Source organism: Raphanus sativus, chromosome 8 (genome assembly GCF_000801105.2).
Source record: "Raphanus sativus cultivar WK10039 chromosome 8, ASM80110v3, whole genome shotgun sequence".
Lineage (NCBI taxonomy): Eukaryota > Viridiplantae > Streptophyta > Magnoliopsida > Brassicales > Brassicaceae > Raphanus > Raphanus sativus.
Window position 1 is genome coordinate 125,214 of NC_079518.1, and position 24,260 is coordinate 149,473.

At 36.4% G+C, this 24,260-nt stretch overlaps 6 protein-coding genes and 1 pseudogene across 15 annotated transcripts; 4 read left to right on the forward strand and 3 right to left on the reverse strand.

Moving 5' to 3' along the window:
- Positions 1-591: 591 nt before the first annotated feature.
- On the reverse strand, positions 592-3,022 carry LOC108818652 (protein LOW PSII ACCUMULATION 1, chloroplastic). 2 transcript variants are annotated; one of them, XM_018591570.2, is made up of 9 exons: positions 2,672-3,021; positions 2,413-2,516; positions 2,187-2,322; positions 1,879-2,110; positions 1,637-1,794; positions 1,370-1,564; positions 1,186-1,286; positions 973-1,069; positions 592-839 (listed from the first exon to the last, which is right to left on the reverse strand). In XM_018591570.2, exons 1-9 carry the CDS (start codon positions 2,921-2,923, stop codon positions 765-767), a joined length of 1,350 nt encoding a protein of 449 aa, XP_018447072.1. In that variant the 5' UTR covers positions 2,924-3,021; the 3' UTR covers positions 592-764. The 2 variants fall into 2 exon arrangements, 1 of the variants encoding a protein (XP_018447072.1); XR_001944162.2 differs by lacking the exon at positions 592-839 and having other exon boundaries at positions 1,026-1,069; positions 1,186-1,282; positions 2,672-3,022.
- A 575-nt stretch (positions 3,023-3,597) lies between these two features.
- On the reverse strand, positions 3,598-6,319 carry LOC108819430 (uncharacterized). 7 transcript variants are annotated; one of them, XM_018592469.2, is made up of 14 exons: positions 6,182-6,319; positions 6,060-6,090; positions 5,888-5,970; positions 5,766-5,808; positions 5,621-5,685; positions 5,419-5,541; positions 5,214-5,346; positions 4,868-5,115; positions 4,648-4,776; positions 4,420-4,553; positions 4,216-4,316; positions 4,054-4,145; positions 3,828-3,958; positions 3,598-3,749 (listed from the first exon to the last, which is right to left on the reverse strand). In XM_018592469.2, exons 1-14 carry the CDS (start codon positions 6,203-6,205, stop codon positions 3,683-3,685), a joined length of 1,404 nt encoding a protein of 467 aa, XP_018447971.1. In that variant the 5' UTR covers positions 6,206-6,319; the 3' UTR covers positions 3,598-3,682. The 7 variants fall into 7 exon arrangements, with proteins under 7 accessions (XP_018447971.1, XP_018447970.1, XP_018447967.1 ...); XM_018592468.2 differs by having other exon boundaries at positions 4,892-5,115; positions 6,053-6,090; positions 6,162-6,292; XM_018592465.2 differs by having other exon boundaries at positions 6,053-6,090; positions 6,162-6,291.
- Positions 6,320-10,040: 3,721 nt separating this feature from the next.
- On the forward strand, positions 10,041-12,774 carry LOC108819231 (wee1-like protein kinase). Of its 2 annotated transcripts, none has more exons than XM_018592229.2 (10): positions 10,041-10,346; positions 10,608-10,668; positions 10,755-10,821; positions 10,955-11,203; positions 11,303-11,370; positions 11,481-11,590; positions 11,709-11,749; positions 11,815-11,960; positions 12,060-12,413; positions 12,504-12,774. In XM_018592229.2, the coding sequence occupies exons 1-10, from the start codon at positions 10,159-10,161 to the stop codon at positions 12,585-12,587; spliced, it is 1,368 nt and encodes a 455-aa protein (XP_018447731.1). In that variant the 5' UTR covers positions 10,041-10,158; the 3' UTR covers positions 12,588-12,774. The 2 variants fall into 2 exon arrangements, with proteins under 2 accessions (XP_018447731.1, XP_018447732.1); XM_018592230.2 differs by having other exon boundaries at positions 10,979-11,203.
- Positions 12,775-15,704: 2,930 nt separating this feature from the next.
- LOC108837446 (putative clathrin assembly protein At1g03050) lies at positions 15,705-18,024 on the forward strand. Of its 2 annotated transcripts, none has more exons than XM_056991883.1 (3): positions 15,705-16,569; positions 16,639-17,487; positions 17,573-18,024. In XM_056991883.1, the coding sequence occupies exons 1-3, from the start codon at positions 15,900-15,902 to the stop codon at positions 17,833-17,835; spliced, it is 1,782 nt and encodes a 593-aa protein (XP_056847863.1). In that variant the 5' UTR covers positions 15,705-15,899; the 3' UTR covers positions 17,836-18,024. The 2 variants fall into 2 exon arrangements, with proteins under 2 accessions (XP_056847863.1, XP_018465992.1); XM_018610490.2 differs by having other exon boundaries at positions 17,576-18,024.
- A 154-nt stretch (positions 18,025-18,178) lies between these two features.
- LOC130499169 (uncharacterized) lies at positions 18,179-20,575 on the forward strand. Its single transcript, XM_056993134.1, has 10 exons — positions 18,179-18,364; positions 18,501-18,665; positions 18,773-18,953; positions 19,049-19,105; positions 19,196-19,266; positions 19,441-19,519; positions 19,590-19,649; positions 19,771-19,871; positions 19,955-20,015; positions 20,084-20,575. The coding sequence occupies exons 1-10, from the start codon at positions 18,228-18,230 to the stop codon at positions 20,444-20,446; spliced, it is 1,275 nt and encodes a 424-aa protein (XP_056849114.1). The 5' UTR covers positions 18,179-18,227; the 3' UTR covers positions 20,447-20,575.
- Positions 20,576-20,601: 26 nt separating this feature from the next.
- LOC130499168 (uncharacterized) lies at positions 20,602-22,536 on the reverse strand. The gene is made up of 2 exons (XM_056993133.1): positions 21,584-22,536; positions 20,602-21,115 (listed from the first exon to the last, which is right to left on the reverse strand). Exons 1-2 carry the CDS (start codon positions 22,439-22,441, stop codon positions 20,693-20,695), a joined length of 1,281 nt encoding a protein of 426 aa, XP_056849113.1. The 5' UTR covers positions 22,442-22,536; the 3' UTR covers positions 20,602-20,692.
- A 177-nt stretch (positions 22,537-22,713) lies between these two features.
- LOC108822732 (N-terminal acetyltransferase B complex catalytic subunit NAA20-like) lies at positions 22,714-24,162 on the forward strand (annotated as a pseudogene).
- Positions 24,163-24,260: the final 98 nt, after the last annotated feature.

Genomic DNA, 24,260 nt, shown 5'->3' on the forward strand with positions numbered 1-24,260 from the left:
CGAAGACAATGCGGCCTGCATAGCTCAGCTCAAAGATGGTTACATCAAGGGTGACAAGACTAATCATGTTCTCCCCAAGTTCTTCTTCACCCATGATCTTCAGAAAGAAGGAGAGGTCAAGGTACTCTAAGTCAGATCCAGCGAGAACTCAGCCGACCTCTTCACTTAGGCATTACCAACATGCACGCTCAGGAAGCTTATGCAGCAGATTGGTATGCGATCACTGAGAAGCCTTCAGTGATGTTCACTTCAGGGGAAGTAATGCGGCTGTACTCTTTTTCCTATCCATGGCTTCCCGTTTTTACCACATTGGGTTTTTGGGTTTACCATGGAAATGTTTTAACGAGGCAGTATTCCAAACACATTACAAACTCTAGACGGTTATGGCATTACAATCTCGGTTTTTAACGAGACAGCATCTACAGCGTCTCGAAAGCACTTCGACATATTGGACATCAAGGGGAAGTGTTATAAATATTGTAGTGATGTCCATATGGAAAGTCCTAGATATACTTGTTCCCCACTCCAAGTTAAGCTTTGTCTCCAAGCTATTGTATCCTATATAAGGAGATCATTATTAATGGAATAAGATACACCAATTCGTCTCTTCTCTTCTCTTCTTTATTTACAACAATAATCTTCTTGTTTTCACATATACCTAGTACAATCTCATGGAATTTGTGTACACAATACAAACAACGCAGAGATTTTCTTCTCAACTCTCTCGTCTCTTGTCAAAGATACAACAATATGCGAAGAAAGCTTCATCTCTCTAACTTGCTGAGCACGTCATCCATCGGCGGCAACTCATTTGAGATCTCAGCCCAATCAGGCATCCCCTGAAGAAACAAAACAGAGTTACTTCCATTACACAGTGAGTTACACAATGCATAGAGAGATATCAGAACAATAACCATTTTTTTTTGTTAGAAAAACGAGAGAGGAAAGGGGTTTGGAGATGAGGAGACTTACTTTACCCGATCTGCGGACACGACCATCTAACCGGAGTATGATGTACACATCCTCCCCAGGGACAACACCTTCAGCTATTTGTTGATCTCTTATCCACCTGAATCAACCAAAAACCCCAACGTAATCTCTTTTTTTTTTTAAAGACTCACAAAGCATTGTTACCAATATAGTTGTTCTATCAGCAAAAAAAAAAAAGAAAGAAAGTTTTGGGACCTTTCCCATTCACCAGGCGAGACAATCTCGGACTTGAACCTGATTTCACTTTTCAGCTTTGACTGAGCAACTACCGATTGAGCCCGTGTATCAAAATCTTCCTACCAAGTAGTACATAAAAAGTCACTGAGAATGAAGATGAGAATGTTTCCTTCCATTTGGACATATATAATCTTTTCGTTACCCCAATGGAAGGAAGAGACGTAGCAGCAGCCTTTGAAGAAGCTCCAAACCCTCTTTTCTTCTCCACTTCCTGTGTTTTACGTTCACCCCATACGACAGGAACTAAGAGAACACCTCTTCTCAGGAGCTCGGTTCTAAATCTATCTGCCTTTTGCATTGCGACTGTCACAGCCTCTTTCTTCCCAGCTAGTATAACCTTTTAACAACAACAAGAACATCAAAAATCACTAAAAACATATTCAATAAACTCCAAAAAAAAAAGACTCACGGGTCGAACTGTATCCCTAAGCTGCACAAGTTCAACAACACGGTTGGTTGACAAGCGTAGAGGCAGACGAGAAAGAGTTTCGTCTCGAGTTATCTGAACCATTTGTTCTTCCTCTTTCTTGTTTTCCCATATGAACAGCGCAACCAGAACAACGATACCTGTACGTTGCTGTTCCAAAACCTTAGTAGAGAGAGAGAGAGAGAGAGGAGAAGACAATGTTTTAATGGGGACTCCTCACTTACCTCCAATGTTAATTGCAGCATTCCCCGTAGTTTCAAGAAGATCAGGAGCTCCATCACCGCCTCCAACCGCCTGAATCAGTCTTGGTATGGTAAAGAGGGTTGAGATACCTGCTGCTGCTGAAAATGCAAAGTAGAAGAACTTTCTAAAGCCGCGGAAGGGTGCTCGTACTTCGCTGATGAGTTTCAGGTCTCTTCTGAAACTATCTCCAATGTCTTCTCCTCCTAACCTAGCCTGCGCACTTGGGATAAGTTTTTAGGCAAAGAGAAAGCTGGATAAGAAGACCAAAACAGAGAAGGAGAAAAAGGACCTCTTCTTGGAGCAGCTTAAACTCGGGTAATGCACGAAAGGAAGCTAAGTCAGGATCATTAAGGATGGTGGCAAACTTGAGATTATAATCTCTCAAAGCGACTCTCAAGCAATCAGCAGCCTTGTTTCCTTCCCCTCTAGACAGAGAGAGAGAAGATAATCTCATCAGGGTATCTTCCATATATATATATATATATATCAGTTTAATGGGGGTGGTACATACATACCGGTAAGCATGACAACAAGCTTTGTTATAGTAAGCAGCTTGGGACTCTATAGGATTTGGATCTAAACTCAGTGCTGTTTCAAACTGAACAATTGCATCTTTCACCTGAACAATTAACACCATTAAATCAACTGATATCTGTTTTCAAACTGGATAAGATCGAACTGCGGTTATGTTTTCAAGTTCGTATAATCAGAGTAACCGTCAGAGAGAAGCTATAATCAAACAAAATATATCATCAAAAGAACGAACGCACGCACCCGTCCTCTCTTAAAGAGATCGAGGCCAGTGTTGACGCAAGACTCCGCCGTGAGAGCATCCGTCGGAGAAGACAACGGAGACGGAGAGGAAGCGAAAACAAGGAGATGTGAATCCCGATTCCGGCGAGAATTGAAAAGATTCGAGTCCCCTGCTGGTAGAAGCCACAGCCGTCGTTTTTTCACTTTAGAGAACGAACTCGAGACGCGGCGGAGGAGATGGCGGTTGAGCGACGGAGCCGTAGCCACAGCCATTCAATTCTCTTCTCCGCTTCCCCCGAATAAAAACCAAACCTTTTTTCTTTTCTTTTATCTTAGAAACGCTTCCACACTTGTCTGTGACTCTGAGTCCTCCCTCTGTTTTGTCTGAAAATAATATTTATTTTTATATCGTAATAAATTTAATACAAAATAATTTAATATATATTTATTCGTAACTGAAGATTACATTCAGATCATTCTCTCAAGAAAAATAAAAAAACAGAGTACACTTAAAAAGACAGCTGGGCAATGAGATCATGGCCACTTTTATTCAAATCTTTTCTGAGAAGAAGGCCTAGAAGTGATGTCAGCAACCCAAGCACTCACATGTCGACGCTCATCATTGTTGGAGTATCAAGCAAGTACTGAATCACTGGGATATGGTGAAGGTCGACCAAAGTCAAGTGATCACAAGCCAAGTACTTTTGACTCGTCAAAGCCTAGCTTCGTATTTATGAAGCACTTTGCCTAACTTCCTTCACCAACCGCATGGCTAAGATTGCCATGTTCTTGGAGCCAGGCCAGAGATGTTGCTTCCCTTTCTCTGCGTATTCATGAGCTTGCTTTGCTCTTTGATTCTGCATACTAAGAGAGTTGAGGAAATCCAGTTTTGATTGTTTCCGAGTATACTAACCACCTCTAAGAGCTTTCACTCGAAAGATGAACACTTCCACAAACATTTTCTTTTATTGACATATTAAAGTTGTGTGACATTAAAGAGTTTATACTTGTGACATTTGTGTGAGAGTTAAATTACAAACTTGAGAAATATGAACACAAAATAATCACTTCCTTGGTCTTCTTCACTTCCATTTCTTTCCTGTTGAAATTCAAAAAGCTAATATCACACCAAAATAATTTAGTGACGAGAGTCTATAAGAGTGGGATGGAAACTGACCATGGCGCATATATACGGACAAAGCTCCCGATTTCAATATCAACATCCACACACACTTTAGGATTAAAGATGACTCTTGTTTCTGTATCTTTAGCCCCAAGAGCTTGTGTATTCTTAAACAAGAGGGAGTCCTACAAAACCCAATGTGTGTTAGTTAACTCAATGCTTACAATCTGATTGATTGAGATCTTCAAAGGGTCTAAATTAAGAGATCAAAAAGAGAAACCCCAGGAAGGTCGATGACAGAGCATTTGCAGACAACGAGCTTTCCCTCCAAGTGTCTTGACACGATTTTTATATCAACATAGCTCGACGCATCTGAGTTGTGAAATGGGAAATGAGATAAACAAGCAGACGAACTTAAGTATATATTACGAATCAGCATTACCTGCTAGTCCCATTCCGCCCTGCAGTTTCTTCGTGATTTCTATTTCCATCTCCTTTTCTTGTTTCATGATCTGCTGTAGCTTCCCATACAGGCTAGATCCACTGCAGATCAAATGCAACAAAAAAAAAGAAAGGGGATTTTGATGTCAAGTGATTATGTACGATTCTACGTGTGGAGTCGAAAGGTATTGAGAATTTGATTTACCCAGATAGTTTGGGTGAATCGAATGAGTGACCTTCCTTGTTCAAAGAGGAAGCTTTCACTGCTTCATTAAACAGGTCTCCAACAAATTGTTTCCTCTGGTTGGAAATGTCTGGAACCGAGGTTTGATAACTAGGCTATGCAACAGAACAACATTATCTGGATTTAGTTGCAGACTGAAAAAAAAAAAAGAGGAACTACACAGAACACAGGGGAGGAAGGGAACAAGACCTCGTCATCGGTGGATGATCCACTATCCATGGGTCCAGGAAGTTCATCATCACTACTATCACTATCTTGGATGTTTGTTGAACTTCCCTTATGAGCAAATTTCAAACTTTTTCCTTGGCGCCTGCTGTACTGGAGAAAATAGAAGGCCAATGAATGAAACTGATGGCTGAGCAAAGTAGCAGAGACTAATTGCTAATCCACTGGAAAAGGAAAAAATTACAGAATTAGAGCTCCGTTTTGTTACTCTATTCTGATGTGGAGGTGGGATTAAAAGCTTGGATACTGCATCCTCAGTGTTATCTGATATTTCATCACAATCGTTGGGGCATTCAGCGATTGGATCCTCCTCCATGGCGGCCTGATCATCAGCAAGCTCAAAGTATTCAGCCATGTCACTAATCTTGGAAGATGTTTCTCCATGAGTATGTGAGTGAAACGAAAATTTTGGCCTGACATCGTCTTTGACAACTGCATAGACATAAGAACCCAACTCACAGAGATATGTCAGAAGTTTAGTATGCAGACATGATGTGTTTCTCTGAGTTTTCAATTCTTAGTGGTGTCACCTTTAGTGCCTCTCTTGGATCTAAAGCCAGATGCATGTGACGATGAGACTGAAGCAATGACATTCAGATGGAGTAGTGATTTGGCTTCTTTACTTATAGCGGACCAAGTTGCCACTGGTTCATCATGTGGCATCTGAAGGCAACAATAAATCTTCGTTACAAAAAAGAAAAAAAAAACTAGAGCCATCCAATATTAGATAGTAACCTCATCATCTGGCAGACATTCATGCGCAGATGTGCATGTCAAGCCGTCTTTTGTTGAAGAAGCAAAATAACTCTGCTCAGGGGAATCAGGAACTTGTTCCAGAGAGGAAGATAACTTCCTTGGCTAAAAAGAATTAAGAGTAAAAACTACCATTACCATCCAATTCCATTATTCCTCGAACGATTAAAAAAAAAGGACTCACAGTTGCTTCCAGAGACACATGGCCATCTGTTTCCTCAGCGTAATATAGTTCACCACCACAACCACCTGGGAAGCAACACAGAAGAGAAGCAAGCTCTCTCTATCTGAAAACACTTTCCTAAAATGCAAAGATAAGGCAAACCTACCAATGAGTTTGTCGAGCTTTGTTTGAAGTAGTAATCCTCTTCCCTATAACATTCAAGCCAATCTGTAATCAAACTACAATCTAATTTGTGCAAAAGAATCAGATGTAGAGATTGAGCATTGCCTCTTCGTTGGCCTTCTCACTTGGACACAACAACATATCATCATTTTCTCCCAAACTAACATCCACGTGCTCTTCCTCTTCCTCTGTAAAGACCAAATTAACAGCTTGAGAATCAATCACTCTTTTAGACAATGAAAGACATAAACACGAACATCAATCACTCACTCCTCACCAGATATGCTCTGATCAGAATCTGCGTTTCCCTGAAAATTAGCAAAACGGATAATCAAATGAATGTTTTGGGGAGAATAAATCGAAAAGCTTAATAATTCACAAGGCTGTTTGGACAGTCACTGGTAAGTTGCTTCGCCTCCACATTCGTCTTCGCCGTTCAAATCGATCTCGCCGGTGTTCGCCTATTACCGACCGACGGTGTTATTGGACTGATTTACTAAAACCCTCCCACAATTTTTAATTTGTTTTTGCATCCCGTTTTTATAACTAACTAGAAATCGACACCCCAACTCCTCCAATTAACATTCTGAGCCCTGAGAATCGTCAACATTTTAATGCGTTGATTTTTTTTTTACTTTTTAGTTCAATACTCCCTCCGTTTCTAATTGTAAGTAGTTTTGGTTAAAAACGCGGATATTTAGAAAGTTGTTATTTTTTAAAAAAAATATCATTTAATCAATTAATTCAACCAATTATAAAACATCTAACATTATTTTATCGGTCATACAATATCCAATAAATGAAAAAGTGCATTGAAATATGTAAACTACTTATATTGTGAAACATATATTTTTTGCTAGAACTACTTACAATTCGAAACAAAGGGAGCATAAAATAGATTTATACGCACTACTACAAATTTTGCAAAAAAGTATGACAATAAATGTCAGATTGAAATATACCATTTTTCAAAATAACTAAAAAGACATAATAAATATTTGAGTGTCTAAAAAAATGTATCATGTAGTCAAAATAATCATTGTAACATGGTCGATAAGGAAGTTGTGGAAGTCGATGGCTAAAAGCTGCAACTTACAGTATAACTTTTATAAATTAATATTCGATAAATTAATAAAAATAGATTCTAAGTTTGGCTTATTCAAAATATAACATAGATCGATAAAACAATAATATAATAATTTTTAAAAAAATCTAATATAAATATATGGTCTCGTTAAATTCAAAAATTAACAATATACCTATATATACATTTTATATAAGTTCAAACTAAACATTATATTGTTAGTTTTATATTCACAATGAAATTACCTACATTTTTCTTAACATTCCAATATATTTTGATAATATTTAGTAAAATTATATTACAAATCATATATAAGTTATATGAAACATAAAATATAAACCAAGTAATAAATAAAATAATATAAAAGTAAAAGTAAAATTTCTAAAATTTTAAATTGTGTATACGGTAAAATCAAATATATTTTTATTTTATAAATAAAAACAGAAAAATAGAAAAAATCTTAGAATGAAACATTTTGTAAATAAACATTTCTATAAATTAATAAAATTTTAAAATTCTAACATTATTAATTTATAGAAGTTGTTCTACTTCTACTCATTTAATAAATGTGGATGTTCCATTTTTTGATGACAGCACATTACACCTCTGAGAAACTGAGGAAAACTTAGATGTCTTCATATCAATTTATGGATGGGGATTCTTCTCGTATATGTTAACTTCCATAGCATTAGAGAATTTTACTTATGTGGTTGTTGTGGCTTCTCTTGATATTAGACCATCTCCAATGAGGTATCTATCCATTGGAGTTTTAAATATATGAATATTTATATTTAGATGTATGTATATGTTATGGGGTCTACAATTTTTTAGAACTCATAGCCAAAAGTTCTAAAAATTATGTTATATAAGTGTACATGATTATGTGCATCTCTATAGCAATCATTGATGAAAATGAAACAACAAAAAATCTATTTTTTTTCCTCAATTTTTCTTACCTTTTCCTTGTATTTTTTGAGCATTTTTTTCTTTTTATAAATCAAAGAAATCACAGTAAGGCAACATGAAGATTGAATATTGCAGCTGATTGTCTACATATACAAAAAAACTATATTAAAAACAATGAAAGGAGGTCAGACAGAACCCATTGATTGGGATATTAATTAATCTAGATAATACCCTTCCATTCTAAAACCTACATATTTTAAGAAATTTTGTTGTTCTAATATAAATGATGTTTTGTGCTTTTAGGTAAACTTTAATTTATTAACTAATCATATTTTATAATATGTTTAATAATTGGTTGAGTAGTTTTAAATTTATAAAATTAATGGTATTCTTAATGTAAAAAGTAAAATTTTAAATATGTGTGTTTAATCTCTAACATCTTATATTTAGGAACATATAGAGTATTAAATTATTATGTCAGTATAATTTTTTATCCTGTATATATTTACTAAAGACAATATTGTCAAATTAATTTATAATTAATGAATTCTAATATTTCCTACTTCTTTTAAATTTAATTACAAAATATATTTATTTTTTAGTTATAACCAATATTATAAACTGGGCTTCACTATCTTTAGTATTTGTCATTGGCCTTTTATTAGCCCAATTAATTAAACCCTCTCATATTTTAAAAATTATTTTACATCCCGTATTTTTAGAATTATTTAGAAATCAATATCATAACTCTTCAATTTAGCTCAGAAGAACCGTGTAGTTATTTTCTCAACAATTACAGAGTCAAAAGAGTAAACAAATGTTTGACAGCTTTTAAAATTTGTTGACCAACGGAAATGCAAGTCTTTAAAGTTAATTAAGGGAAAACATTCAAAACCGTAATTCCAAATCGTAATTTGGAAATACCATAAACATTATTAATTTTCTCAAAAGGTGCAATATACAAAGAAAAAAATATGCATAATATAAATGTATGATCTTTTTTGATGGACCTTTGGAAGATTTTTTTTTCACACTAAAAGCTTCATTATCAACGTAAGAACTTATACAGGGGTGATATATTAATTTACCAGTGTATACTAATAAAAAAATACGTCAAGATATCAATAAATTTATCAGTGTCAAATATATCACAAAATATCTTTATAACAGCAACTGTTGATTAATTAATTTAAAATTTACTCAAACAAAAATATTTTGCATATATTTTTTTGCATATTTTTGCATATCTCTTTCATATTTTTGTATATCATTTTAATAAATACTAAAATGAATTCGTAAAAAACTAAAATAAAACTATTTATTAAAATTCTATTTTATTTTGCTAAAATAAAAACATCTGACTTTTTAATATGTAATATTTTAGTGAAGTATCCTTAAACTTTTTATTCTAATACAAAACATGTCCAAGTATTAATAATTTTTATGAAAATTAAAAATATCACAAAATGTTTTTCGTATTAATTTAAAATTTAAATAAACAAAAAGAATTTTGGATATATTTAACTTAACTATAATTATTATTTTTCTTATATACGATCTTATAAAAATCATCTTATCTTTTTACAAATATTAAAATGAATTCATAAAAAATAAAATAAATTATAAATTAAATTATGTCATTTTTATTTAAAATTATATCATTTTATTGGCTCTATTTATTTAAATCCTCACACATTTTTCAAATTATTTTTACATCCGGTATTTTTGAATTGTTTAGAAATCGATATCATAACTCTTCAATTTAATATTCTAGCCCAAAAGAGCTGTGTATTTTAACAATTGCTGAGTCAAAGAGATAATAAAATTTAGACAGTTTTTTAAAATTTGTTGACCAAAGGAAATGCGAGTTAATTAAGGGAAAACATTCTAAACAGAAATTCAATATCGTAATTTAGAGAAAAAAATCGTAATTTGGAAATACAATAAAACATTATTAAACCTTGTTAATTATCTCAAAAGGTGCAATATTTAAATTCCTGCATCGTGGCCCAAGTGCTAGCTAGTGCTATAAAGAAAGAAAAAATCCCTTTATTATTAAGGACCTCAAAGCTTACATGACACGCTCCACAGAACATCCGCTGCACCTCCACCTAATCTCTGACGAAAAGCTACTACACAGTATACAGAGAACAGTCTACGGTTAATAATCGATAAGAAACAAAGTGTAGCGTAGTCTTTGCTGCAGTTGATCCTTCCCAAATTAAAGCTCGAAACGCTAAGAGGGAGAGAGCGCGCAAGTTTTAAAAATTATTTATAATAATATCCATAAAGAAGTGGTCAGTCATGTACGAGAGGAAGACTGTTGGGGAAGAGGGAAACCCTAGGAGGCACGATCGAGACGAGGCGAAGGAAGAAGAGTCGTAGGATGGAGGGGACATTAGAGCGACACTCTCTGCTTCAATTGGGTCAATTGTCGAAGCTTTCGTTCGATAATCGTCCGCCGCCGTCGAATGCTGCGGATTCGTCGTCGGAGCTCCGAAATGAGTTGGGTTCCGTTGGTGCAGACGCTGATTACGGAGAGAAGGAATTCATTCTCAGCCAAGACTTCTTCTGGTAAAAAAGATAAAAATGAGTAACTAATTAGCTGGGAATGGAATGTAGAGTAGAGATCTTCCTGGGATTTGTATTTGAACGGTCAAAATTCTGGATTTGAAGATGTTACCTTTATCTTCATCAAGCTTTGTTTTGAAGATGATAACAGATTCATCATCTGAGTTATTGATATGAATGATGATGCTCTACTTTACATGTGATTTTTGTAATACAGTATCTCTCAGCTTCTGATAATATTCATTTTTATGATTGGTTTTTCAGCACACCTGACTATATAACACCGGACAATCAGAATTTGATGAATGGTTTAGAAATTAGCGAGGTAAACTCAGTGAAAGCTTTTTAACAATATCCATGTTTATATTCCCAGTATCTCCATCATATATGTTTTCCTCTTTTTGGTTGTAGGATTATTCTCCTTGTCCTACTTCGCCTGTCAAACTAACTACAGCTAAAAGCAAAAGATGTCGGCAGGGTAAGCTTTGCATTTCACTCTTTCACTCTTTGTTGACTTAAAAGATTCACTCAAGTATTATGTAGATATATGATAGATTGGTCATGTCATGTGTTATTCTCCTAAGTTTTGCAATGATTTTTCAATAATCCAGACAGTTTCACATTGAAACCTTCAGATTCTACCTGGCCTTCAAAATATAGACTAGATGAACAAGAGAATGATGATATTGGCACAGACGAGATCATGGCGGATGATACTGAGAGGACTGGATACGTTTCACGGACTGCAGTTGCTCTTCGGTGTCGGGTTATGCCACCTCCTTGCCTCAAGAACCCATATCTTATGAATGAGTCTGATACAGCTACTGACCCTTTCGGATATCAGAGGTCTAAATGTGCTAGTGAGTCATCTCTACTCTCTCTATTTGACATCTTCATGAGAGGCTTAGGGATTATAGAGGCCCTTCTGTATATATGTTTTTAACTGTACTGCAATCCAGGTTTTCTCCCTGCAAGCATGGCTGGGGATGGCTTGTCAAGATATCTCACAGACTTTCATGAAATTCAGGCAAGCAAAGAAGACCTTTTAAATCATTTTTTTTTTTTAAATATCAGAATCCTACTACAGTAATGGAACTATGTTGCTGCTTCTAACATAACTTGGTTTGGTTTCTCTAGCAAATAGGAGCTGGGAATTTCAGTCGTGTATTTAAAGTTCTGAAGAGAATTGATGGTTGCTTGTATGCTGTGAAATACAGCACAAGGAAGCTGTATCTAGGTTCAGAGAGGTAAAATTTCTCCTTCAGTTTTCGTAGTGAAGGAATGGTTTTGCTGATAAAAAAAACAAAAATAGTTCAGCTTGTTTGGATCAATTTATTTAAGTAATCATACCCGAGTTTACTGCAGGAGTAAAGCTATGATGGAAGTTCAAGCTCTTGCTGTTCTAGGTCAGTTCAGTCCCTTGTTTAGTCTTCTTATCCTTATCCTTTTTTCTAACTTGTTTTGTATGCAGGATTCCATGAAAATGTAGTAGGATACTACAATTCGTGGTTTGAAAACGAGCAGTTATACATTCAACTGGAACTCTGTGATCACAGCTTGTCCAAGAAATCTTCTCTTAGGATCTCAGAGAGAGAGATTTTGGTGATTATGCATCAGGTACACACTCTTCCATTAAAAAAATAATAATGAGTATTAGAGAGTTTCTTGTTTCCTGAGAATTCTTGTATACATAATATTACCAACTGTCTGTTACAGATAGCCAAGGCGTTACAGTTTGTGCATGAGAGAGGAATAGCTCATTTAGATGTAAAACCCGAGAATATATACATCAAGAACGGTGTCTGCAAGCTCGGTGACTTCGGTTGTGCAACGAGGTTGGACAAAAGCTTGCCAGTAGAAGAAGGGGATGCACGTTACATGCCACAAGAAATACTAAACGAAAACTACGAGCACCTTGATAAAGTGGATATCTTCTCTTTGGGTGTCACGGTTTACGAGCTGATTAGAGGATCACCACTTACAGAATCAAGAAACAAGTCCCTCAATATCAAAGAAGGCAAACTTCCTCTTCTTCCCGGCCATTCGTTACAGTTACAGCAACTGCTTAAGGTAGGTCGTTTATTTGCTTTCTTGTCTCTGTGAACATTGTTGGAACATGGCATTTTTAGAGAGAGTTTCTGACATATTGTTTTGAAACAGACAATGATGGATCGTGACCCGAGCCGTCGTCCTTCTGCCAGAGAGTTAATGGAGCATCCCATGTTCGATAGGATTCGAGATTGAGATTCTCAGATGTTGAGAAATTCCAGTTTTGTAAATTATTGTACCGTTTCCGTTCAACACGAACTGCGTGCAGTTTCTCCGCAACTGCTGTTGTTTCCGACGATAAATAGAAGTCAAAAGACGGTATTGTATAACAGTGTGGAGCTGTTTCGACTTGATTAAATAGAATGACACACACAACATGAAACTGCCAGACATAAGTGTGAGTTACATTACAAACTTGAGAAATATGAAACACAAAATAATTTTGCTAAGAGTGGAATGGAAACTGACCATGGCGCATGTACAAGATGACTGTTGCTTTTGTATCTTTAGTTGCAAGAGCTTGTGTATTCTTTAAGCACGAGGAGTCCTACAAGTGTGTGTGTGTTAACTCAATGCTTAAATCTGATTGATAGAGATATTCAAAGGGTCTAATTAAAGGAACATATGCGTCAAGAGATCGAGAGGGTAACCCCAGGGAGGTCGATGACATAGAGCATTTGATGACACTGAGATTTCCCTCCAAATGTCTTCACACGACTTTTATATCAATAAAGCTCGTAATTTAATAGTTAAGAATCTTAAGATAATCCCGTATTTTGTCCAAAAATATAACTATACATAGTTTGGTTTTCAGAGTATATATAAGTTTGTTTAGTTGCCAAAACAAAAAAAAATCATATGAAAATGTCACTAATAAAAAAATTAAGATTAATGTGATTTACAACGAAAATTATTGTTGAGATCTTATTCTTAGTTTTCTTTATTGTTGGGACTTTGTTATGCAAATAAAAAATAATAATGTAAGTAATTTTTAAGGAAAAAAAAATTATTTTCAAATATTGTATATGAATGTGTTTTTAATTATATTTGTGTTTATCTTGTATTTATGGAAACATTTTCTTAAATAATTAGTAAGAGATTTAAATAATTGTATTAAAATAGTTGGACAAAAAAAATTATTAATAGATCATGTTCCTCTTTTAATATAGTAGATTTTTTAAGAAAATATTTATTTTCAAATAAAAAAATTAATAACTTTTATTTTAATAGATAAAATAGATAAGATGATCCCATATATTTCTAAAACATAAAGATAATCATGTGTGAAGAATTGTCACTAACAAAAATTTAAGATCAGTGTAACTTTCAAAGGAAATTATTGTTGAGATAATAGTATTAGTTTTCTTTATTGTTGGAATCTTTTATGCAATATAAAAATAATGTAATTGTTTTTGAGAAATAGTCTTCGTTTTCTTTATTGTTGGAATTTTATTATGCAATATTGAAAATAATGTAAATGACTTTTTAAGGAAACAAATCTTTTTAAATATCACATATGAAAAATCATGACTTATAGATTTTTTTAGAAAATATTTATTTTCATATATCACACAAAAAATCATGACTTCCATTCTGATAGATAAGATAATAATAAATCAATTTGATCTACCAACTCTTCATACATAGCTTTCACACACACACTTATATATAATTAATTTTATTCGTTAGGCCAATCTCAACTGATCACAAGATCAATATCATTTTAATCTTTCATCGCCGGATTTTCGTTACCTCTTCCACCGCTATGGCTGCCCTTAACCCTAACCCCTCACTGGTTTGTTGTTGATTCTTTACTTTCTTTGTTTTGGATTCCGGCTTTTTCAAAAAAATTGGTTAGTAAATAAAAAGCGAAGGTCCAACTTAGAATTCGATTTGTGTAAATAGGATTGCCAATGTGTAACATTTGCTTCCATCTAACAAGGAATTGATCAATTAAACTAATACTAAAATTAATATTTTGGTTGTAGCCGGACGGAACCTTCATAAACAGAGACATGTTGAAAAGTTTACATGGTTTTATCATCAAGTAAGTACAGTTGTATTATGTCTAGCGGATTAATTTATGATATATACTCCCTATGGTTTAATATATACATTGTTTTGATTTCTCTAAAAAATATTAAAATAAACATTTTATGTGTTTAGCATTTGATTAAAAAAAGAGAATAACCAATGGTGATCAATTTCTATCTCAAATTTGCTTTTAATACCTAATTTACTTTTTATATTACACTTTGCAAACAACTTATATTGTGAAACAAAAAAACATCACCCAAACTTATAATTGAAACAAAGGGAGTTAACGTTTATAAGAGACATTGATTTGAATTAATCCATGTCTCATTTTTTGGTCAAAATGGCAGGATAACATCGGGAGTTGTCTACTCGATAGTAATACTTTTTTTAATCTCTGCCGCATATACTTTCATGTCTTATCAGTTTGTCAAAGATCCGCTTAGCAATGTGGTGGATTACATTTTCAGTGTTTGTTTTTGGTCTGGTTTAGTGGAATTCTGTAGTAGGATGTTGTTACTGGATGAGAACCCACAACTTGCCAGTAAAATTAGGCATCTCATGCATATTATCGTGTTCATGGCCGTGAACACGTTTGTAGTGGCTCCGCTAAAACCCACCAAGGCTATAATCTTAGTTTAGGTTGGAGGGTCACTTATGTTCTGGACATTTATTGTTGTAGTCGCTGTTATTATTCATCTTGCACTCTTGGATGATGATTCCTTAACCCAGCCACTGGTTTAGTGAAAATAGTACCTCTATAAATGTAACGTTCGTTATGGATTCATCTTTCTTATATTACAAAAAAAAAAAAACTATATTTTTTTATGATATTTTTTTCATTTAAGATGTATGATTGGTGAACGTACAGATCCCACTAATGGTAAATACAAAACTAAAACTTTTTACCGTAATGAAGACCACAAGGCGTAATTTGTCAACGACAAAAATTTCCAATAATGTTGGCGATTTTTTTTGTTTGATAATCATGTTAAATTCATATTATTTTCAAGAATTTGCACACTATTTAGCAACTTATTTGAAGAAGAAATACAAACATAAATAACCCAATATAAAGATATCCAAAACACAGAAGATTCAAGAAGGCCTTTTATGATTGGTGAATGTGACTGTACAAACCCCATTAATGGTTAACTCTAAATTTGAGTTTACATATGGCTAATTTCTCACCGGCAAAAACCTCCAAGAATATCGGCGACTTGCATGCTAAAAATGAACGAACACAAAGGAAACTGCATTGACGAAACAAACAAAAATACAGAAAAAGAAGACAATAAACAAACAAAAACTGAAAAAAAAACACAGAGGAGAAAAAAGGAGACGAAGAGGAAACAAGAACAAAATAAAAAATAAAACAACCCTCTCGTTCTTCCCTTTTCTCTCTTCATATCTTTGTCTTAATCATTAGTTTTCTAACTTTTTTTCTTATATATATTGTAATAAATCACAAAAATGGGATCGAGTAAGCTTAAACGAGCGATAGGAGCCGTGAAGGACCAAACCAGCGTGGGTCTAGCCAAAGTCAACGGTCGAAGCTCTTCTCTATCAGAACTTGACGTAGCCATCGTCAAAGCAACTCGTCACGAAGAGTATCCCGCGGAAGAGAAATACATAAGAGAGATTCTTAGCCTAACTTCTTACTCACGCAGTTACATCAACGCATGCGTCAACACGCTCTCTAGACGCCTTAACAAAACCAAATGCTGGACCGTCGCTCTCAAAACCTTGATCTTGATCCAACGCCTCTTAGCAGAAGGAGACAAAGCCTACGAGCAAGAGATCTTCTTCGCTACTCGCCGCGGGACAAGACTTCTCAACATGTCTGACTTTAGAGATGTTTCTAGGTCAAACTCGTGGGATTACTCTGCTTTTGTAAGGACTTACGCATTGTACCTAGACGAAAGGCTCGACTACAGGATGCAAACGAGACATGGGAAACGTGGAGTTTACTGCGTTGGAGGAGATGACGTGGAAGACAAGAAAGACGACCCCGAGGCTGATCTCTCCACGGCTATAGTGGTTAGGTCACAACCCATCGCCGAGATGAAAACAGAGCAGATTTTCACCAGAATGAACCATTTGCAGCAACTCCTCGACCGTTTCTTGGCTTGTCGTCCAACAGGTAGTGTATAAATTATATTATATTATCTAAATCTTTGTTTCTTGGGTAACAAGTTATATATCTATATAGGGAGCGCGAGGAACAACAGAGTAGTGATTGTGGCACTGTATCCGATAGCGAAGGAGAGTTTTAAGATATATTACGATGTAACTGAGATAATGGGGATATTGATCGAACGGTTCATGGAGTTAGACATACCTGATTCGATCAAGGTCTATGACATTTTCTGTCGGGTCTCAAAACAGTTTGAAGAGCTAGATCAGTTCTATTCTTGGTGTAAGAACATAGGGATCGCTAGGTCTTCAGAGTATCCAGAGATAGAGAAGATCACGCAGAAGAAGCTTGAACTCATGGATGAGTTTATAAAAGACAAGTCCTCTTTAGAACAGACCAAGCAATCAAACTCTGCTGAAGAGGAGGATGAAGCGAGAACAGAGGAGGAGCAAGAAGATATGAATGCGATCAAGGCCTTACCTGCACCTCCACAAAAGGAAGAGGAAGAAGAGAAGCGTGAGGAAGAAGCAAAGGAAGAAGTGGTAACAGAGAAAAAGAAAGAAGAGGAAGTTGGTGATCTGCTGGATCTTGTGGATATACACGGCGATGTAGTGGCTGCAGAAGCTGGAGATAGCTTAGCATTGGCTTTATTCGACGGCCCTTACGCGAGCGGTTCAGGTTCAGCCTCGGGTCCTGGATGGGAAGCGTTTGACGATGATTCAGCGGATTGGGAGACAGCTTTGGTGCAATCAGCTACAAACTTATCCGCACAAAAGACTGAGCTCGGAGGAGGCTTTGATATGTTGCTGCTTAACGGAATGTATCAGCACGGTACAGTGAACGCCGCTGTGCAAACCTCAACGGCTTATGGAGCCAGTGGGAGCGCAAGCAGTATGGCATTTGGTTCTGCTGGAAGACCAGCAGGTTTTGACTTTTTTTAGCTTCTTATTCCTCTGCTCTGTTTTTTCGTTTGCATTCTACTAATGTGACATGATTGTTCTGTCTATAGCAGCAACGATGCTGGCACTTCCGGCACCAGCAACGGCTAATGGAAGCAGCAATGGACCGATACCGATGGATCCATTTGCAGCGTCGTTGGTGGTTGCGCCACCACATTATGTGCAGATGAATGATATGGAGAAGAAACAGAGAATGCTGATGGAAGAACAGATGATGTGGGACCAATACTCAAGAGGAAGTAGACAAGGGCACACGAATTTAAGGCCAAACCAAAACCAACCTTCTAGTTACCCTTACACACCTCAATACTGATTCTGCACTTCTTATTTGAGTTGTGTCAGCTTCTATAGAGTTACAACTAATGGGCTTCATTTTCTTTTTTGCAAATTCATAACATTTAATTCCGTCAAACTCATATGGGGGGCATATGTGAGGTTTGTTTCTGTAATTGTAATATGTGAGGTTTGTTTCTGTAATTGTAATATGTGAGGTTTGTTTCTGTAATTGTAATATCAGAATCTTAGCCTAATATCCCATTGTACAACCTCTAGTGCTTCAAGATAAAAAAAAGAGAGAAATTTCATCTTGCTAATATTGCAATGGGCCGATACGAGTGGCCCATTGACTGAATCTTAAATACCCCTAACGTCATTTTATAACAGACTGCTTAAACCCTAACGTCACTTTCTACCGTGTGTGTAACAATGGAAGAAGAATCTCATATCGAAGATGGAGAAAAGCAGACCAAACTCGAGGTTGCTCCTGCATTGATATCCGTTCATCCATTTCAGAAGTCTGTTGCTGTCACTGTCGGATCGGATCTTCGTGTATTCGATCTTATGTAAGCTCACTGATTACTTCAAATTCCGATGAACTAGAATCACCAATCTAATATCTTTAGATTTAAATGATTTAAAATTTGAATATCAGCAATGTTTTGGTTATCTCACTAAATGTTTGTTTTTTTTTAAATCCAGAGAGAATCGTCCAGTTAGTTTGGTGGATGAATCTGAGGGGCCTTCTCATAAAGATTCCATTAGATGTATTAGATATGGTGCAAATGGGAAGCTTTTTGCATCTGCAGGAGATGACAAGCTCGTTAAGATTTGGTCTGCTGACTCTTGGCATTGCCTTACCACCATGTAAGTTTAGTAACTATTATTATAGATTAGCCTGGCTCTAACAATTGTGCTTCTATGTTCTCTAACTAAAATCAACCTTCAAATTGCATAATCTTATATATTGACAGATCTTCTGAAAAGAGAGTTACCGCGGTTGCTATATGCAGCGATGATTCATATGTTTGCTATGCGGACAAGTTTGGTGTTGTTTGGGTGGTCCAGCTGGATGGGATCAATGAGGGTCAAATTTTACCTAGCAAGAAGGGTGTGCCATTGTTTGGCCATTATTGTAGTATTATTACTAGCCTGGTAAGATCAAGTTTTGTCAAGGAGGGTCTTGTTCTTTCAATAAGCTCAAGTTTTACTTTATTTTCTCACTCATTCTTATCTGTTCTTGTTCATAGGAGTTTTCCACAGATGGTCGATATATTCTTAGTGCAGATCGGGACTTTAAGATCAGGGTAAGCTTGTCTTGTCCACTAGTAATTACTGTCTCGTGCCTTTCTTGTTCTGATTGCTTTTATAGTGACTGATTACGTTTGTCATCACAGGTGACAGTTTTTCCTAAGAAGCCTCTACAAGGGGCTCATGAAATACAGAGCTTTTGTCTTGGACATACAGAGTAAGTGAGACTTTAAAGCAACAACATGTAATCTCATTCCAACAAATTCCTATTCGTTTCATATAGTTTGGTTTCTTGGAGAGTGGTCAAGTGTTGTTTAGAAAATTAAAATGAGGTAATTAAATGCAGATTACTTAACAGCTGATGTATCATTTTGTCTTAAACCTTTGATAGGTTCGTCACCTGCATAGCCTTTGTTCAGAATCTAGAGCTTACTCAAGGATACCTCATGTCTGGAAGTGGAGATTCAAGTGTAAGTGATCTTTAAAGTCTCTATTAATGTATAGTTTAGACTCCTTTCTACTGATGTTGAAACCTTTTAGGTTCGACTGTGGGATATTACATCTGGGTCTCTTCTGGACACATGTAACATTAGTCCAATGGTAAACATTTCAATCCTGCATTCTTCTCTCAATTTGTCATTTGGAACTCTTTTTATCTAGTTTTGACATGCGTTAGAGAAATCCATCGGTTCTTTTTTAAATTGATGTTTGCTTATCGAAGGTCAAATATTTAGAGTCTAATGAAAGTGAGCCGACGCAAGTCACAGTTACCGACATATGCGCACTACCAAATTCTTCTCTTGCAGCAGTAGCTATTCAAAGGCAAGTCTGTTCTTTCTAAAGCATGCGTACGTTTCTTTTAAGATATCAGATGTTTGATTACTTTCCACTAATGTAAAACGCAGCTTTCAAGGAATAGTATTGCTAAACTGTGATTTATCAGTCCATACTCTCTCCATTACAAAGGTACGACACTTGTTAACAAACCCATGTAAAATGAACCACTAGTTAACTGTGTAATATATATCTTTTAGGTGATTAAAATCCCTGGAGAGAGTTTCATCCCAACAAGTATATCTTTTAGCACATCTACAAGGTCACTATGGATAGTATCAGGCGCCTCTAATGGTTCAAACCATCCTGGTTATACAAGGGTTCGTCTCATCTCGTGCATTGAAACTGAACTATCTTCAATCCTTGAAGATGAGCAGATTCCTGGAGGGACAAAACTGTTGGAGCATCTGCAAGGTAAATTTTCAATAGAAGAGAGTGTGATGAGTGCTGCAGCAGAAGCTGCGAGAGCAGCAATGTCCAGCCTCTTGATGAAGAAGCAATACTCTGAAGAGAATAGAGAGTTCAGGAAAAACAACAGAAATGATAAGAAAACCACACAGTGATTACAATTTGCTGATCTGTTTTCTGGCTTCTGATTAATGTTTTGTTATGTGATCTTTTATCATTGCAACTCTTTTTTTTTTGTTGGTGCAAAAACATATTCGAAAATGCAAATTCAAACATTGTTCTCACGGTTTTAACAAACTACCACATGGACTGGACTAGAGAAGATACTATATAAGAAAACAATAACAGAGTCAACCATTCATAAGTATCTGAGAAGGATTTATAACAGCAAAGATGTAACACTAGCTGTCGTTCTGAGAAGAAGGCATGAGGCGGAGTCTCTCTTCCGAGACTTGTGCACGATCACCACCAAAATGCCTCTCTTCAGCGAGCAACGACTGTAGATCACTTCCGTTGGCTAAGCTATTGAACTCAACGGCTTTAGAAGGCATAGTTGGGTAACGTCGTTGGCAGAATGTCATCAATCTTTTAACAGACTGGAGATACTTTCGAGTGGTCTCGTCGTTCATGATGTGAGCAACACTGTTGGTGTGAATCTTCTCTCGCGCAGAACGTTCGTGGATCCCAACCATAGTCACACCGATGGGCCACGGTGCATTTCCTATGGCTAGTTTGATGTAGTGATCCATTGCAGCGAGGTAGTCCCGCTTTATGCAGTGGTTAACCATCACCATTAAAGCTTGACGGATATCAGATGGCAAACCCTGCAATTTGTAAGCCATCACAGAAACCTTTTAAGTACATGAGAGCTCATAAATAAAAAATAGTAAACTAACACTAACAAGACAGAAATGGACAAACTTGCTATGCACCAAATCTTCTAGAGTTAACTAAATGCAGATAAAAGAGGCTTCAATGACAAATTCAAGGAGCATTCTTATAGAGAAAGTAAAGAAACAGATTTTGCTACTTGCGATTCTACGTCTTAAATGTCTATGTAGCATTGGACTCATTGAACGCTCGTTTGTGCATTTATGCTCCTTTCCAAACTAAGTAACATTAAGTTTGATCAACATAGTTCTGTAATATTCGATTAGAACATAGATAATTTACATAACAATTTGCTACCTTATATAAGTTCACACAACAAGTCTACGAATGATCTCATTACCGACAATGTTTCACACCCAAACAAGAACTTTTAATAAAAGGAAAAGGTTTTGGTTTGTTACCTTCTTCCTGCATAAGTTGAAGAGAGGAGTAAGGTACCTAGCACACTGCTTAAAAGTGGCAACATTCTTCTTCCCTTTAGCAGTTCTCCTCTCAGTGTTCTCCACAGCATCAAGCTCCTGTTTCCACTCAATCAACAGCTTCTTGTAGAACACAAGTATCTTGTCCTCATCACATAGATCCTCGAAGTTAGACTTCAAACGCTTCAGATCCTTATCAGCATCAACATCACTAGACTCACCACCACTACTGAGCTCACCATCCCTAGTCTCCCCTCTCTCACCTTCCTCTCTCCCTCTCTCATCTCTACCTTTCCTCTTCCTATCTCCCATGATCCCACTCTTCTGCCTCTTCTTCAGCTCAGAGATGTCACGCAAGAAATCATTCGTCTGCCCGTCGGTCACGTCGCTGTCGACCTCGAACAAGCCTTCCTTCAACACGTACTTGAGCCGATCGAGACGCGCCTGATCGTCCTCACCGAAGAGAGTCATCGGCTGCTTGAGGATTCTCAATCGACGAATCACTTCCTGCCTCGGGAGAATTAGGGTTTCGATGTTCTTCTCGTCGGCTAGGGATTTGGAATCGGAGATAGCAGCTGCTGACGACTCCGATTTGGTGGATGCGGAGGTTGTAGAAGAGGCAGGGGCGGATGAATTAGTAGATGATTTGCCACCGCCGCTAGCTGCTGCTTCTGCGGCGGCTCTTCGCTGGGCCTTGAGCTCATGCTCGCGTCGCTCTTCCTCGCGAAGCTTCTGCAGTTTCTTCTGCTCGATCTCGGATCGTTTGTAGAACTTCTTGCCACCAGATTCCTCGGAGAGACTCTGCCTTTTCTTCAGAATCTCTTGCCTCAGCAGATCCATCGGAAGCTTTCTTCAATCGAATCGAACGCCGCCGAGGATTGGGTGGTTCTATTGGTCGGGAGATTGATTGATTGGTGAAGAATGATGATAATTAAATAGTTTTTCTCATTCAAATAAACAAGTAAGTATATAATAATGACGTAATCGTTGTCTTAAGCCCAAATGTATATGGGCTTCATTAGATTTCTAATTGGCCCTTTTAAAATAGCTATTTGTTTGTTTAATGTGTTTCGTAGTTCTTCTTCTTCTTCATCCAGGGAAGAGAAGCGAAGATGACGACGATTCGTAGGTTCGTTCAGCTGCAACGACCTTCTCCGTTTCACCTCCGTGAATCTAGACCACCTCACTGAAACAGTAATCCATTCTTCTTCTTCTATTATTCTTCGTACTTGTCACTGGTTGATTTATTTTAGTTAATTGGAACAGTTCAACATGTCCTTTTACATGACCTACTTGGCGAGATGGCCCGACTATTTTCATGTTTCCGAAGGTCATGGGCTATAGTATGTATATCTTCACTTTCTCTCTTCGTTTTCATGTGAATTTATTTTTGAGGCTTCACCTGTTTTTCTCTTGCAAGTACAAAACATCTTGTAATATTTTGTCCTGAATCTTTGTGATGTTCTGTTCTTTTGGTGCCCTATTACTTGACTGGATCAAACTGTTTTTTTTTTTTTTGAATTTGAATGTGGAGGAGCTATTTTTAAATGAATCTTTGCGATGTCATCTCTTTTGCCCAGCCTGGATTAATTTTAAATGTCAGTGTGTAATATATTTTGGTATGGTTTCAGTTATGGGTAAAGTAGAAGGGCAGGGGGTGAAACAATGGCATGGTCATGTAACAGCCGTCACTGTCTCTCCAAGAGTATCGCAGGCAGCAACTCGCAAAGAAACTTATGAACCTTCTCGAAGATGTCAGTGATAAGATGTAAGTCCTTAACTTTAACAAAGCACCTCCCAGTTTTAGTCTTCTCTTTTTTCATATGGATCGTTATGGTTGAATAATAGAAGATGGAAACCATAGTATGTTGATATTGATTTCCAAAGGAGACCACTTATTTTTGTGAAACTCGAGATATTTAGATCATTTTGAAAGGAACAAAACTCTTGACTTGATGTTCTGTATTGATAACAGTGATAAGGCCCTACTTTGTGGATCTTTTTCGTGAGAGCTTGCTTCTAACACACCAGCCATCAAGATGTATGAAAAGGTAAACTATTAGTTCTCTCATGAAATTAATTAGAAACTCATAACGTACTGTAGTCAAAGGAAATGATAGTTCATATAACTTTTCATACGAGAACTTACATAAATCCCCATGTGTTCTAAAGCTGTCTCTCTCTCTCTCTCTCTTTTCTTGGCAGCTTGGGTACATAATCTATAGGAGGGTTGTACGCTATTATTCAGGGGAGGAAGATGGATGGGCTAGGTAAAAAGAGGCTTGTTGATTCAATCTCTCTAGTCTTTACTTTCCTCTTCGTTGCCATTAGGAATTTTAACTAAAACAAATGGTTTTGAATACACAGAGATATGAGGAAGGCATTATCAAAGAGATGTGGATAAAAAGTCTGTGATTCCTCTCAAGAGACCCATCACTCGCTCCTGATGAACTAGAATATGATTAAGTCTATAAAAGTCGAAAGACTATATCCTATTGTTCTTGTCATGTTTTTGTATTTACATTAAAAGAAATTTTTTAATTTAATTTGTTTTTTTTTTTTCAATTTGATTGCGCGGTCCGTTGGTATAGTTTTGTGATGGGCGAAACGGATTCTTTAAGAGATAAGAAAACTAATCAGAAACACAAGACGAAATCTC

Coding starts and splice junctions, on each gene's coding strand:
- LOC108837446 (XM_056991883.1), top strand. CDS start 15,900: ATGGGATCGAGTAAGCTTAAACGAGCGATAGGAGCCGTGAAGGACCAA. Junction 16,570..16,638: donor CTTGGCTTGTCGTCCAACAG/GTAGTGTATAAA, acceptor ATATCTATATAG/GGAGCGCGAGGAACAACAGA. Junction 17,488..17,572: donor TTCTGCTGGAAGACCAGCAG/GTTTTGACTTTT, acceptor TTCTGTCTATAG/CAGCAACGATGCTGGCACTT.
- LOC130499169 (XM_056993134.1), top strand. CDS start 18,228: ATGGAAGAAGAATCTCATATCGAAGATGGAGAAAAGCAGACCAAACTC. Junction 18,954..19,048: donor GTAGTATTATTACTAGCCTG/GTAAGATCAAGT, acceptor TCTTGTTCATAG/GAGTTTTCCACAGATGGTCG. Junction 19,106..19,195: donor ATCGGGACTTTAAGATCAGG/GTAAGCTTGTCT, acceptor TTGTCATCACAG/GTGACAGTTTTTCCTAAGAA.
- LOC108818652 (XM_018591570.2), bottom strand. CDS start 2,923: ATGGCTGTGGCTACGGCTCCGTCGCTCAACCGCCATCTCCTCCGCCGC. Junction 2,517..2,671: donor ATCTCTTTAAGAGAGGACGG/GTGCGTGCGTTC, acceptor TTAATTGTTCAG/GTGAAAGATGCAATTGTTCA. Junction 1,795..1,878: donor TGCTGCAATTAACATTGGAG/GTAAGTGAGGAG, acceptor AGCAACGTACAG/GTATCGTTGTTCTGGTTGCG.
- LOC108819430 (XM_018592465.2), bottom strand. CDS start 6,205: ATGTGGAGGCGAAGCAACTTACCAGTGACTGTCCAAACAGCCTT. Junction 5,542..5,620: donor ATGTGTCTCTGGAAGCAACT/GTGAGTCCTTTT, acceptor AATTCTTTTTAG/CCAAGGAAGTTATCTTCCTC. Junction 5,116..5,213: donor ATCCAAGAGAGGCACTAAAG/GTGACACCACTA, acceptor ATGTCTATGCAG/TTGTCAAAGACGATGTCAGG.
- LOC108819231 (XM_018592229.2), top strand. CDS start 10,159: ATGGAGGGGACATTAGAGCGACACTCTCTGCTTCAATTGGGTCAATTG. Junction 10,347..10,607: donor CTCAGCCAAGACTTCTTCTG/GTAAAAAAGATA, acceptor TTGGTTTTTCAG/CACACCTGACTATATAACAC. Junction 11,591..11,708: donor CTGTATCTAGGTTCAGAGAG/GTAAAATTTCTC, acceptor AGTTTACTGCAG/GAGTAAAGCTATGATGGAAG.
- LOC130499168 (XM_056993133.1), bottom strand. CDS start 22,441: ATGGATCTGCTGAGGCAAGAGATTCTGAAGAAAAGGCAGAGTCTCTCC. Junction 21,116..21,583: donor TCAACTTATGCAGGAAGAAG/GTAACAAACCAA, acceptor TACAAATTGCAG/GGTTTGCCATCTGATATCCG.